This window comes from Anopheles funestus, chromosome 2RL, assembly GCF_943734845.2.
Source record: "Anopheles funestus chromosome 2RL, idAnoFuneDA-416_04, whole genome shotgun sequence".
NCBI classification, from domain to species: domain Eukaryota; kingdom Metazoa; phylum Arthropoda; class Insecta; order Diptera; family Culicidae; genus Anopheles; species Anopheles funestus.
This window is the reverse complement of record NC_064598.1, coordinates 93645644-93659890: the sequence shown is the minus strand read 5'-3', so window position 1 is coordinate 93659890 and position 14247 is coordinate 93645644. Positions and strand designations below refer to the sequence as shown.

At 39.3% G+C, this 14247-nt stretch overlaps 1 protein-coding gene and 1 long non-coding RNA gene across 8 annotated transcripts in view; one reads left to right on the top strand and one right to left on the bottom strand.

Moving 5' to 3' along the window:
- Window positions 1-13479, top strand: part of LOC125761790 (protein madd-4) — a 141638-nt gene extending 128159 nt beyond the window's left edge. For 4 of the 7 annotated variants that reach the window (XM_049423279.1, XM_049423281.1, XM_049423278.1 and 1 more), the window contains exons 12-20: window positions 1723-1938; window positions 2078-2539; window positions 2605-3186; window positions 3581-3677; window positions 4012-4143; window positions 7479-7778; window positions 7863-8195; window positions 8313-8463; window positions 8543-13479. In XM_049423279.1, the coding sequence (XP_049279236.1) occupies window positions 1723-1938; window positions 2078-2539; window positions 2605-3186; window positions 3581-3677; window positions 4012-4143; window positions 7479-7778; window positions 7863-8195; window positions 8313-8463; window positions 8543-8661 (2392 nt within the window). In that variant the 3' untranslated portion in view covers window positions 8662-13479. The remainder of the gene's footprint in view (window positions 1-1722; window positions 1939-2077; window positions 2540-2604; window positions 3187-3580; window positions 3678-4011; window positions 4144-7478; window positions 7779-7862; window positions 8196-8312; window positions 8464-8542) is intronic. The other 3 variants (XM_049423282.1, XM_049423284.1, XM_049423283.1) reach the window with 3 other exon arrangements.
- LOC125761830 (uncharacterized) overlaps window positions 1-14247 on the bottom strand; it is a 237481-nt gene that overhangs the window by 196258 nt on the left and 26976 nt on the right. The window lies entirely within an intron of this gene.

Below are 14247 nucleotides of genomic sequence, written 5' to 3'. Positions count from 1 at the left end.
AGCTTCTCCCAAAACGCATCTGGCAAATCATTCTACCTGTAAAGAAGATGAGAGCGATTTCCAAACGATAAGTGCTAAGTAGCAGTCAGGTTAGCAGAATTGTAACCCTCATTCGTTTGCTTCCAAATTGTGGCCACTCAAGTTGAATCGACAAATCTAATGCCATTCCATTTTTCGAGGGGTTCGTGAGTGAATCTTCGCGAAGCATGAAATCCAAAACCGGTGCATCGGATCGTGATGCCTTCTTTTTCTTTTCAAGGGGCATTATTCGCTTACCAATTTTCTTCTCGTTCGTACCAATTCGTTCGATATCCTCTTGAATAGAGGTGCATGAAAATATTATTCTTCTCCAGAAGAATCCTTTGGATGAGAAATTGGAGTAAAAAAAACGAACATGCTGCGAAAGCCACAAGTCGCTTTGCAATGGCTCTTCGCCGATGCCTTGTTGTGTCTCGTCATCATCATCAATATGTGCAGATGCATCATTAGGGACCTTCGTTTTCGTTGATTCTTCCCATGTGCAAGGAAACCACCATTCGCTCCTTCTTCTCGTACAGAATCAAGTCATTCCGATTGCAATACGACGCAATTGAATTGAGTGAAGCATTAAAAAAGAAAAGCCAAAAGAAAAACGCAACGCTAGGAATGAAACGATCAAAATCTGCGAATGAAAAATGGATGCCATCGAGTAGCAACAGCATGACACGAACTAACACAACACTGCACCAACATTCGTAGCTATTCGAAACCTGGTTCCGTATCCGTCAAAGACATTCTTTTCTCCGGTTCGCGGCAAAAATTCCACAAACTATCGCATATGCTTTTTCCCTTGGCACTTTGACTTTCGCCTTTCATATCTTGCTTTGGATGGAGTGATTGTTTCTCTTCCTTTCTCTCTCTCTCTCCCTCTATCTCTCTGTTACCATTGCACTCTTGCTTGCTTCAAATGAGAACACCTCCCGGGATAAAAGAATCCCGTGGCTAGCGCTCGGCATCACTGATTGATGCTTTTGTTTTTCACGGCAGCCTCGAACAGCGCCATGAACCGGTCCGGCACGTTGCAATTGCACACGGCTTCCGACATCAATCATAGCGTTTTGCACAATAATGCCGCCCGTGTCCGCATGGTTCACTTTGGTGTTTGCCAACGTGTTATTTGATTTTGTACTTTTGTTATCCTTCGTTGGTTCTCGGCGCAAAAAATCTATGCTCATTCAAAGCATTCGAGCGTTTGTACAGCTAAATATTCCGTGTGCGGAATATCATATACAACTGCGAAGGATTTTTTGATTGTTTTTTTTTATTGTACAATTGAATAAAAAAAGACTTAATTATTATGATTCTATAGAACCTCCTCTCTGTTAAGCATGACCCTATGTTAAACAATTTCTAATCATTTACTTATAAAAGCTTACTAGTATTAGGTGTAATGTGGGCTTTGTATTAGGTGTGTCATCTAACGTCAATATATTAACATTTTTTATCTCAAAATTCATTCCATTACCATTCGCTTTCATTTACCAACTTTCCTTTCATTTTTCCTTCCTTCTATTGCCACCTTTTTCTATTCCTTTCTATCTTATTCACTTATTTCCCTTCTCTCTTTCTTTCTCTCTCTATCTCTCTTTCTATTTCTCTCTCTCTCTTTTTCTCTTTCCCTCTTTCACTTTCTTCTCGCAACCATTCGGATGCTTTTTTTCGAAACCGCTTGCGGACTTGCAGCTTCATTCAGGACACCGAATGGTCACCGTGCAGCGTAACGTGCGGCGAAGGGATCCGCCGGAAGCCGTTCCGGTGCAAGATTTTCCTCGAATTTTCCAAACGCGTCGCGGTGCTAAACGATTCACTCTGTCACGCCTACAAACCGCTGGACGAGGTGGAACGTTGCGTCATGGAACCGTGCTCGTACTCGCACAATTTCGAGGACACCTATCTCAAGTACTAAGCCAAATTATACCATCCGTTGTTCACGATTTCTTTTTTGAGTTCTGATTTTTTCTTAATTTATTAAGCGAATTGCGTTGTAATGTTTCTTGCTGATGACTTTTTGTTTTCGTTCACTTTCCTCCCATGCTAGAGATGGAAATCGACAGAGCTTAGAAAACATCAAGGTACACGTGTCCGTGCCAGGAAAGACGTATTCGTGGCGGGAGGAAGGTTACACGAGCTGCAGTGCATCCTGTTTGGGTGGTGTCGAGGAGCTAATCATCAACTGCGTGCGGGACGATACGAGCAAGATCGTGTCACCGTTTCTCTGTTCACCCGAGACGAAACCGGAAGCACGGATTCGCACGTGTAACGATATCCCCTGTCCACCGCGGTGGAACTATTCCGAGTTTACACCGTGCTCCAAGTCGTGTGGATTTGGCATACAAACGCGCGAGGTGACGTGCATCCATGAGGTGACGCGTGGCGGTGAAAACACGATGATCGTTCCGAACAGCATGTGCACCACGAAACCTCAACCGGATCGACAGTACTGCAATATCATTGACTGTCCCGTCCGGTGGGAAGTGTCCGAGTGGAGCAAGTGTTCCAAGTGAGTACATCCACAAGGTGCTGCTGTTTCAAAAGTCAAAATACTAATGCTTTCCCTTCCAACAGATCGTGCGGTGGAGGCTTCAAAGAGCGACGTGTAGAATGCAAACAGATCATGGCCCAGGAGCATAAAGTCGAACGGCCGGCCTCGATGTGTCCGAGCAGTAAACCACCGGATAAGAAACCTTGCAATACGAAAGCATGCGCACCGGAAGATCAACGTCCACCGATCGCCGGTACCAATTCTACCTTCATCCAGCACGATCCTAAGAAGAATAAAATCACACTGAAAATTGGTGGTGCGGCGACCGTTTTCTACGGTACGCAGGTTAAAATAAAGTGCCCGGTAAAGCGCTTCAATCGAACGAAGATCCGCTGGACGAAGGATCAGCAACCGTTGCTGAAGACGAAAAAGATTAAAATGTCAAAGAAGGGAGCGCTGCGCATACTGGATGTAACGTTCCGGGAGGCTGGCATCTACACGTGTCATGCCGGGTTGAGTCATGCTGATCTGAAGCTAGCGGTCAAGGCAAAACCCGGTGGTGAAAATCAACCGAACGAAGATCATGAACGACATCGGGGTGCAGATCCTAATGCACTGTTGGCGAACTCGTATGCTATGGCGAATGGAAATGAGGATGAAAAAAGGTATATTTGTGAGCTTTTTAGACGAGAAACTCTCTTTATATGTAGTGTTGGAACTAGTGTTGGGGAATGTGTGGGTGTGGGTCTGATAGATTTCGCGAAGTCTCTCGATCGAGCCTAAAACGAAGCAGCTCATGATTTATCTTTAATAAAATGAAGAGACTCAAAGACTTGGCGACCTTCAAGACAAAATCTCACAGGGAGATATTGGAAGATTCCGGACGCTTCCTAGCGGAACTTACGATTCCATTTCTTAAGAACCGTTGGTGCGCTTCAAGCTACCCATTACTATCACACACAGATCAAAGAGGGAACTCAAACTCCTCACCACACCTAATTTCCTCAGTTAGGCATACTGTAAAGCAGCACTTGACTTATCGTATCTTATTTTCCACAGTGGGAGAAAAAATCGTGACCGAAATCGGGGGAGAAATCGACAACGACAGCAACAGGATACATTACTAACCGAACAGGGCGAAGGAACGGAGGATGAGGTAGGTTTGCTTTCTTCGAACTTAAATATAATTCATTTCTTTGCAATAACATATGAAACATTAACGACGCTAACAAGCTAAAACCCGCTAAATATCAAACGTAAGGATGTTTAGCTTGACGCTAGTGGCTACATTCTGTAAACCTTATAAACACTCAACTATCCTTCCCAAAATAAGCTATATTAACCTACCGGAATCTTTTTCTTTCTTCCTCTCTCTTTCTCTCTTCTTCGATGATTCCTTTCGTAAATGCTTAATTATATATTTAACCATATCGAACAATCTGAAAATAAATCAAACAAAAATCCGCTCTGCCGATTTGCATCGAACAAAGGAGCCGCTACGGTCACACTCACAAATGACCGTTTCCGGCAGTACGGTGCCGTCGGATGCGTCGTCCGCAGCCAGTTCCGGCACCCGTACCTTACCATTGCCCCAATTCCAGCATCTTCTGGCCGGTCTACAGGTGAGATGAGGAGTTTTACCGAAACTTTCACCGCAGCCTACCGAACCCTGGTGTTCCGTGCTGCTTCAAATGGTGCAATAGAAAACACAGTTTAGCTTTTTCCTTTGATTTTAGTTCTCACCAAGCACGTGGTCGGTTTTTTGTTGCATGGTTTGTGTTTCTTTTCTCTATTTGTTGTGCACGTTTTCGAATTTTCACACCGTTTTTTTGCCTGCACATGCATGATTGTTTGTTTAGGTCTTCCTATAATGTATCTCACTTCATTGCATGAAGCTCAATGTTAAATAGAGAAGAAAGATGTACGATGTACTTGCCTTGTTAACACACATCCCTAAAAAGATTCATACTTTAATAGCCTTCGAAAATGTATCTTTAAAAGCGTATCATTGTAACTTGCATAAATATCGTACAGACTTTTCTCATCTCTAGTCAATGTTTACATTTGTCAGGTACTCGGTAACATTTCCAGGAAATGATTCTTTCATAACATGGCTGTCAGGAAGTCCCAAACAGGAACAATCATTAACTGACTCTGAGTAAGGTTCTTTGTACGATGCTCAGAAATGTTGGGAATAATCTCTTCCTTCAGTTCCAAAAATCAAACCATCCGTTGAATAGCTCTCAAGAGAAAGTAGAAAGGATACGTTTACATTTTCATCAACATAATTTCTACATTTTCTTTATTATCATCTCCTCCGAATGGCTTCCGAAGCTCCCCTGAAGTGCTTTCGGAAATTTTTTTTTTAACTTTGTGGAACATTTTTAAAAGCTTGCATCAAGTTCAAGTGTGTTAACGTAACTTACATTTAATTAATTTTCTCCGTCTAACCGGGGTGCTAAACTTCTATACAAATACACAAAAGGTTTCATTTGGAATATTACGATTTTTTACTGTGAATAATCTTCACCATTTGTACGATTCACAAATATTCATATAAATAAAGAGAAGGGACAAAAAAACATACACACACAATTCAATCAGCAAACATATAAATCAGGTAAAAATAACACAAGAATTCATAATCACCCACTGGGACCGAGGTTTTCGTATCGTTTGCCAGAGGCAAACATTTCACACACACTCACCCCTCACACTCGAAACCGCTTTTCCTGTACGAATGGGGCAGATTGCAGCGATTTGCGGTGCCGGTTTAATTAAAAGCATTCATACGAATGGTATGTGTCAATCCGGCTATTTTTCATACGTAAATAAATTATTATGGGACATAATTATACGCCACCCCGTGTTAATCTCGGTTCCGGGAAATTGGTACCATATTCACCGAAAATCCGAAATGATCGACCCTTTTTTCCAAATGTGTCCTTAGGGTGGTAGCGGCAAGAGAGGTGACTGGTTTCATTGACATGAGGTCAATGATATATCAATGGAATTAAAAAAGAAAAAAAAACAACCACAAAAGCCATCGTAAACCGCCAACAAAGCGTAGTAAACTTTAACAAATCAACAAAAATATTCCAACTGAAACAGCATCCAACAGTGCATTATGTGTTGATCAGTCCATCTCATTGTCACTAATCGGGTGTACGGGGGTTCAATAGCCATTGCTGCTAATGGGCGCGTTTATGATTGTCATTCGGCTTTGTCGCTTTTTTCTCTGCCTATCTGTTTTGTGACAGATAGGAAATTCAAATCCGAGATTTAAACAATCCGCTTGGGATTACTAAAACTACTTTTGCATTTGCGCTTGATACGCTTTTGCCCTTCACCACAGTCAATTCTATTTTATTGAAAGTGAATAAAAAAGAATCTCCCTCCCACATCTACACATTTCAAATGAATTAATCCCCACCATGCTCCATTCAAACACACCAAATGAAATGGAGAAGGGTTTTATTATTTTTTTTATAAATGGGATAATTGTTTTTGATCATCGTACTGTATGGCGTTCGTCGCTGAACAGCTGTCGTGAAAATGAGGCTTAAATCAAACGTATCACCCCCCGTGCTCGTTGAACCCAGCACTAGGTTCGTCGACTTAAGAGCGTTTGTTTTTTTCATTTATATTGCAACGATGTTATTGAACTATTCGCTATCCAAACAACGTCCACTTCAGTACAGAACAGTTTATGCTTCGGTTTCCCATCCCATTTTGGGCCGCAACCACAATATACGCATGCTATGGTTTTGGTTTTGGGCAGTTTCTTTTTTATTCTTCTACCTTTTTTTCTTCACAATGCAATTGCCCTTGATCAAAATTTTACCACCACAACAAGCTCGATAAGCAGTGGCGTATCGCGCACGAAAGAGTGGGAAACATATAAAACAATTATTTTAAAACCACACACACACCCATAGCCAACAGGTTTTTGAAGCTGGAAAGCTTATGGCCGCCACTCATATCTGGAGTACGCGAAACGAAACACATAAAAATACACCTACAAGAAACACTAATTACTTTAATTAATTATCGTTTCGTTTGGCAGCGTGTTTAAACGTCGACCGCAGGGCGAATGGAGGCGCCCAGTCGTTTATGCTTTTTTTTGGTTGTTGCTATTTTCATGCGTGTGTGTGTGTGTGTGTGTGTGTTTTTGAGTTAATTAAAAAAGAATCTTGTTGTTTGCACCATGTTTCATTTATTGGGAGAAAATATTTTATTTCAATCAAAACTTTTAGCATTCTTTCATGCCCTTGCATGGTATTGTTTTGTGCTCGAAACGTTTTTGGAATTTATTATGTGTTTTTTGTTTGTTTTGCATGTTTGTTCGTATGTGTGTGTTTATAATAAAGAGATTGTTCACATATCATCCAATGAATCAACTTATCTTAGCAAAGCACAAACCCGATATTATACTTTGAATTTTTTCCCTTCTTCTTTTCCAACCCCCCAAAAAAACCCTCTTCTACTGTCCTTCACCTCCAACCCTCTAACGCATACACACATGGACACAAATAGGTAATTTTCTTCACTGTTATTGTATATCCATTTCATACCATTTCATCTTCAGTCATCGGCGGTGTAACACATTACCATGACCGTATCTTGTATAAGATCATATCATACAAAGCTACTACTAATACATGTGCTTAATCCTAGTTGCACTGTGAGTGAAAGGTGTAATATGTATAGCAAATCTCTCGCTCTCTCTCTATCTCTCACAATCTCTCTATGTATAGTGCATAATTTCACTAAGCACCGTACAATTTTGAATTTTGAAACTAGAAACTCACCGAATAAATCACTCCTCACTGAATATCTCCTTTTTTTAATAATCCTAAAAGTTTTCTAACCACTTTTTGCATATAATAATTTTCTTCTTTCATCGTTACTAACTTGCTTTCTTATCTTCGTCTATTTGCATTTCTTTCTACGATAGCTTCTTTGGCCATTTCAGACATTCAGCAATAGCAAGAATGCAAGACAGCAGCAGTATCTTACCGAGCATGGTTATGATCCATTCGATGGATCGATCGGACGTGGTGATCGAGAGCACGAGGAGGAACCACCCCGTCCATTGAACGTGTATCAGCTGTTAAAGTCACGCCACACCAACGAATCCGTGGACGAACCGATGATACACGATGGTCAAGCAACGGAGGGTTACGAGTTCGAATGGATGACAACACCCTGGTCCGAGTGTTCCCAAACGTGTGGTGCCAATGGTGGTGGATATAAGGTAATGAAACGAAGTACAAATTCGTTTAAAAAATTAACATATGAGAAGAAAAGTAAAAATGTGTTCTTGTTTGCTTTTCGACAGCTTCGCTCCGCTCACTGTATGCTGCGGATGAGCAATGCGAGCCGCACGGTCGACAACAGTTTTTGTGAGGACGCTGGTCTGCACGTGCCGGAAACGGTCGACAAATGTGGCAACATCGACTGTCCACGCTGGGTAACGACGGATTGGAGTGCTTGCCAGCAGTCGAAGTGCTTTTCGTGGCATACTGCCCTACAGCGGCGTGACGTTTTCTGCCAGTTCGATGGTGAGCGAAGCGATGAGAAGGTGTGCGAGGAACAGGAAAAACCTGTCACCAAGCAGGAATGTTACAATGAGCTGTGTAAGGGCGTTTGGCGCGTCGAACCATGGTCGGATGTAAGTGTTTGATTTTTTCACTCGATTTTTTTAAGGAGATGAGGCCTCATTTTTGTCAAATTTTCTTACACTTCAACAAATAATATATTGTTTGAATTATTCACATCTCTCCGACAGTGCAATGCAGCGTGCGAAGGACAGGGCATTAAATACAGGATACTACAGTGCGTCTGGTACGGGACGAAAAAACCGGCCGGTAATGCGTGTCGCGAACTGCCACGACCAGCCGTTATGAAAGTGTGTAAAGGACCACCCTGTATTTCGAATCGTAAGTATCCAAATCGACCAACAAATTGGCAAAAAAGAAAAAAAAACCATCGCTTAAACTGTGTTGTTTGTCCTTTCAGTTTCGGAGTGTAAGGATTTGTCGAGGTACTGTAGAAACGTTAAAAGCATGGGCCTTTGCAGACTGCACCGTTACCAGCAACAGTGTTGCAAGACTTGTAGGTTTAATATTTACCACTAAGTACCGTACCATCCCGGGGACTGCCAATATCGATACAGCAGGATGCGCGCAGATGACGTTCGAAACACGGTCGAGTGTTGTGTTTGTCGAAAGTGCATTCAACACCGGACATTGGAGCCAGGCAATTGGAGTACGCGGGAGTTCCTTCCTGTTGCTCTCACTCTCTCCCTCTAACACTTCCGGACCCGGCGCCATCATTAGCGATAGTCTGACAGCGTGGACAGCCAGGCGTACCACTGAAACAAATCAACGAACTTGTGTATGATACAGTATAGCTATTGACACCTATTACCGAAGACTTATTTAAGATAGTCAATTATGTAGTACTTGACTATGTGAACATTTGCTGGAAAGAGCCAACAAAACTACACATACACACAAACACACACACAAACAGACACTTAGGGGCAAGATGGCGCAGTACTATTGATCGGTGCAAATGTTAGTCTATTGTTGAGAATTTATGTAGGAATGGTTTGCGTTCTACAGACGGGGGCATGTTTTTTTGAAAATATAGGCAACAGGCTATATGATCGGTTGACGATAATGAGCCATGTTTCACTATTGACACGACCACAAGAAATGAACGATAGCCGGCACGGTGCCATTGGATGGAGGTGTCTGTCTGTTAACTTCGCGCGCACTGTTGGATTGTATGTACATAAGAAAAACAAGAAACACACACACTCCTATTGAAAAAAAAACAAGAAAAAACCCTATACATATAAATATACATATATTAACGCAAACACAAATAGGGAAAAATTCTACAAGCGAAACAATATAGGTTTAGGTGATAATTGATGAGGCAACAACAAAAAAAAAACGAGAGAAGAAAAGGCGAATGTGAAAGAGAGAACAAGTGAACATAGTAATAGCAAATGGTCGACACTAAAAAAGAAAGCTGTAAGTCTTGTTTTGCTAACTAATACAAGCGGCGGTCGTAATGCTTTGATAAAAAGTTCATTGCTTGTTGATAGTCGGATAGGATAGGTGCTGCTGCAAGTATTACCGTTTGTTAAAAGAAGAAACAAAAACAAAAACCACACACTCATCAACCCCTATAAGAAAAAACCCCGATGCCCGAGTAAACCCCGGACGAAAGCATATGTTTTTTGATAGAGCCATTTACAAATTAAATTACGCCCTGCTGCATAATTCCACATTGGGTCAATATTTTTCACTCATCAGCAAAGGAAAAACCTACGAATTTTCTTTTATAATGTCACTATCTCTCTCTCACACCCTCACACATCCCATTTACCTACGTTCCTCTGCCTGGTAGGAATACATTAACAAAACCAAATGGTATTAATGTACGGATTTTGCGATTAACTACCACCTTTTTGGAACAAAACCACTTCGAATAGAGAAAAAGCACGCGATAGATGATTCATTTAATGGACCATTTTTTCCATCTCATAACACTTATCATTCGGTACTCTTTTTCTCATACTACCCAAAAAGTCCCCAAACTATGCGCTCTGCTACACGTTATAAGTGAACGATATTAAAAATATCATCAGCAAACAAAAACACATACAGTGGGAACAGTAAAGATGGCTGGCGAACATTTTAGTGACTCAATGACAGGTCACAATGTTACTACGGAGAACCGAATTTTTGCCACCACAAAAACACACAAACACACAACCTAATCAAAAACACACTCACACACTAACGATTAATCTCCTCTTTCTTTCGACGCTTTCGAATTATACTATTTACTCTCCCCCTTTCCATTTTCCTAATGTTCATAAGTAATCATACTCTTCAAACTAAGCCATGCAACAACTACGTGCAGCCGTTTCATTTCGTTTCTAAACATAGGCAAAACAAAAGTAATGAAAATTAATATATAAACCGAAAACTAACATGAGTAAAGCAGTTGAGGATAATCAGAAAGAGCAGAAGAAAACGGAAAAGGTAATAGAAAATTACTACCATGTTTTACCGTGCTAAACCGTGGATGGCCATGCAAATTGGGTGCAAAACATTTGGAAAAGAAGACGAAAAAACATGAGTAAACAATAAAAGAAAGAGAGAAGAAAAAAAAGACAAAACACAAACAAATTAAAACTCGTTCTTCTTTACGGTCGGGGCTGCAAAAGCCACAAGAGAAATGAAAAAAAAAAACAAAAAACCCGGATAACAGCTAAAAGACCAAACCAAACGAAAGGCAGACACGTCAACAGACACGAGAATCAAAGCACGCATGTAACAGGTAAGAGCAAAATCTTTTTTTTTTGTTTTTTTTTTATTTCAAACGATGACTGAAAAACATGTACATAAGAGGATAGAAGAACAAAGCAAAAGAAGTCATTTAAGAACAAGTAATAGGCAATGAATATGGGAATCGAAAAAATGTAATACAGTAACTTATCATTGTTAAACCTTTATTAGTTCAAATATTTTGTTTTACTGAATTACTGTTTTTGTTAGAATTTAAATATTTCTTCTTAGACATAAACATTTAACTAATATGATTTTTAACAGTTTTTAATTTTCTTTTCTTCTTGAAACTAACGATTTTTTGTAAGCTTTGAAAAAAAAATTACTTTCACTCCCTGTAAAAATATATATTGAGTTTAATCTGAAGCCAGACATCAAGTTTGCAAAAATAGATAAAGTGGAAGAAAACTGATTATCTACTGTTGTAAAATGGTACTGGTTTGTTTCTAGTGTTATGCATAGAAAGTGTAAAACTTATTAAAAAAAAGGTCGATTAAATTGATAAAGAAATGAACTTGGGGGTGTTGTTTAAATCCTAAGATCTATTTAATTAGTTAGAGAATAAATGAAAAAAAAATAACTATTTAAACGAGGAAGAAAATAAAACAGCGAATGTGCGACTATGTTGCAAAACGCGTAATAAAACAAAACAAGAAAACAAAACTAACACACCTAATGAAAACAAAAACACACACACAAATACACAGACACATTTGCAAAGCCTAGTTGACGAAAGTGAACCAAAATGAGAGTTAATTAAGATAAGAAAAGTAAGTTAAAGCGTTGAAAAATGAAAACCAAACAAAAACAGCAAAACTGACAAACAAAACAATCCGAATGCGCTCCGAGCTCAGAACGATCGAAACACGAAAGAGAGGACGAAGCGAAAAATATTTCATAGCTACATTTAACCTCTTTGCCAGCTAAACCGAAAAGCAGAAATACTATTATTACACACATGCAACCGAACGGAGCAAATAGTTAAAGTAATACAAAATACACAAAAAAGGTAATATTCATAATGGAAGAATTGTGCGACTTGTAGTAGCAGCTGGTACAGTACCACTAACGAGCGATTCCTGTACATTAAAAGTAAAAAACGAAACCTTGGCAAGCAAGAGACAATGTAAGTGGGGAAATGATAATTTGAAACGTTTAAGCTTTGGCACTTTGCTGAGCAAAAATATTGAAAGAGGCAGAAAAACGATTTGTTGCCATTTTTTTCGCTTGTTGGAATAGAAAAGCTTGGCTAAAAAGATGCAATCAGCGTAGGAAAATTAAACGTATTACTTTATTCTGCTTGTCTTCTTTTCGTTTGTCTAATTTGTAATTATGTACCGATTAATAATTTCGTTCATCCTTCACTTTATCCGGTATGTTAGTGTGCTCTACCACTAGTAGAATGCAAAGAATTAGGAAACAAAATCCCCAAACGGGATGGCCATATTACGTGCAATAGTGCATTTATGTAAAAAATGTGATACTTTTCACTCAGCTCTATACGGCTGAGCCGTGTATTTGGGTGGATTGAGTGCAAAAAAGAAAAGCAAGAAAAAAATAAAAAGAAGAGTCATCCCTCGAATTATCCGTCAACATGTGTGTACGATACATTTAGATGCAAGCAAGCCTAAACACAGTGTGAGTTGGCGATGAAAGTGATTCCAGATCTAAATTATTGTATGCGCAATGCCATTTCCTAGGTACATTACAATGCTAAATTGATGAGCAAGCGGGACGAGAATGGTAGAAAGATGCATTTACAGCAGCCCGCAAGGTGAAGCATTTGGCGGTTTAGAAGAAACGATCCGGCAGCCGGATTTACACAACTCCGTTTGCAATCAAACAACACTAAACCAAAACACAAAAAAACTTTTCCCGTCGAAATATAAACAATTTGCAGAAAGCTTTATCGATGTTTATTATTTTTCGATGTTTCGCCATTAGTATCGCCATTAGGTTTTCTAAAAAGCGAACCATCTGTTGTAACTGAAATGAAAGGAAATTTGCAAAAAAACAAACAGACACAGAAAGTGATCGGTTCAAACACAAAACACGAATTCGAAAGAAAAGACAAACGAAAGCAAAGAAGAACAGATAAGTAGAAGAAACAATCGAATACCATTTAGTGCGTAACTGCGCCCGGACGCTTGATTTAAAGTCGCAAGAGCAAGAAGTAAACAAGAAACAACACACTTAACAACAGTAAGAAGAAGAAAAACTGAAAAACGAATATATTTATGATAATTATACATTTCACTGTAATATGATTATCATTAATATTAACTATTATACAACTTAAAAATCATATATAGGAAGGTTATTAGTTCAAAGAACGAAATCGGGGAGTAGAAGAAAAATAAAACGACCCCAACGCATCGCGCACTGATCCAGGTGAAGTGGTCGGATGATAATTCTCAATGCAACTATTAGACAAGGAGATTAATATAAACAGCAATACACACAAAAACATGCATACACTAATACACGGACACACACACAGACGTACACACTCTTACAAAAAGGTGTGAAGACAAGAAAATGGGGGAAAAATAAAGTATTTTTTATTTAAAATGAAACCAAAACAAAGCTGCCCATAAGCTGGAGCGTACACAGACCATTTAATACTGATGTTCATTACGAAGATGACAATACATTTAGTGAACAGTAAGTGTTTTCCGAAAATTTGTACTGGTTTGAGGGTAATTATCTTGAAATCCTAGCACACAGTTCATGGGCAATACTGATCTGTATGCACTAAAAGAAATATTTCGTTTCTCATCAAGGCATTGAAGTCACCATCGATCGATTATGTCAATATCTTTTTGGAAGGATCTTTTTTATCAATTTCGATCATCATGACAACGGATTTCTAAACATTTATCAGCTGTATACCATGAGCTTTTCTGCATTTGTTTATCAAAAGTTTTCCATCGAGTTTTTCTCAGTTTGTTCAAAAATTTTCAATCGTTTTTCACAAATTTACCATCAGTTTAATAAAGGTTTTTTGTCGGCGAGTTTTTGGAAAGTGTTGTGTCTCTTTTTCTCGGGGATTTTATCAGTTTTCCCCAGATTCCGATGTATAACGAAACCCAAGGTATAAAATATAAATATTACTGAAACATATGTCCTAGCGTTGCGCTGCATTTGACACACTGTGCTGTGCAAAATGCGTTTGTGTGCGTGAGCTTCACGGTGAAAAACGCACAGTGCGTGAAATAACTTTGGTGGTAGATATTCACAGAATAAAATTTACTGTACTTTTTTTATGTTTCCAAAACATTTTACAATAATTTTATAAACATATATAGATAATACAGTAAATCGCAAAGATTTTCTAAAGCCTTTAGCGATCAG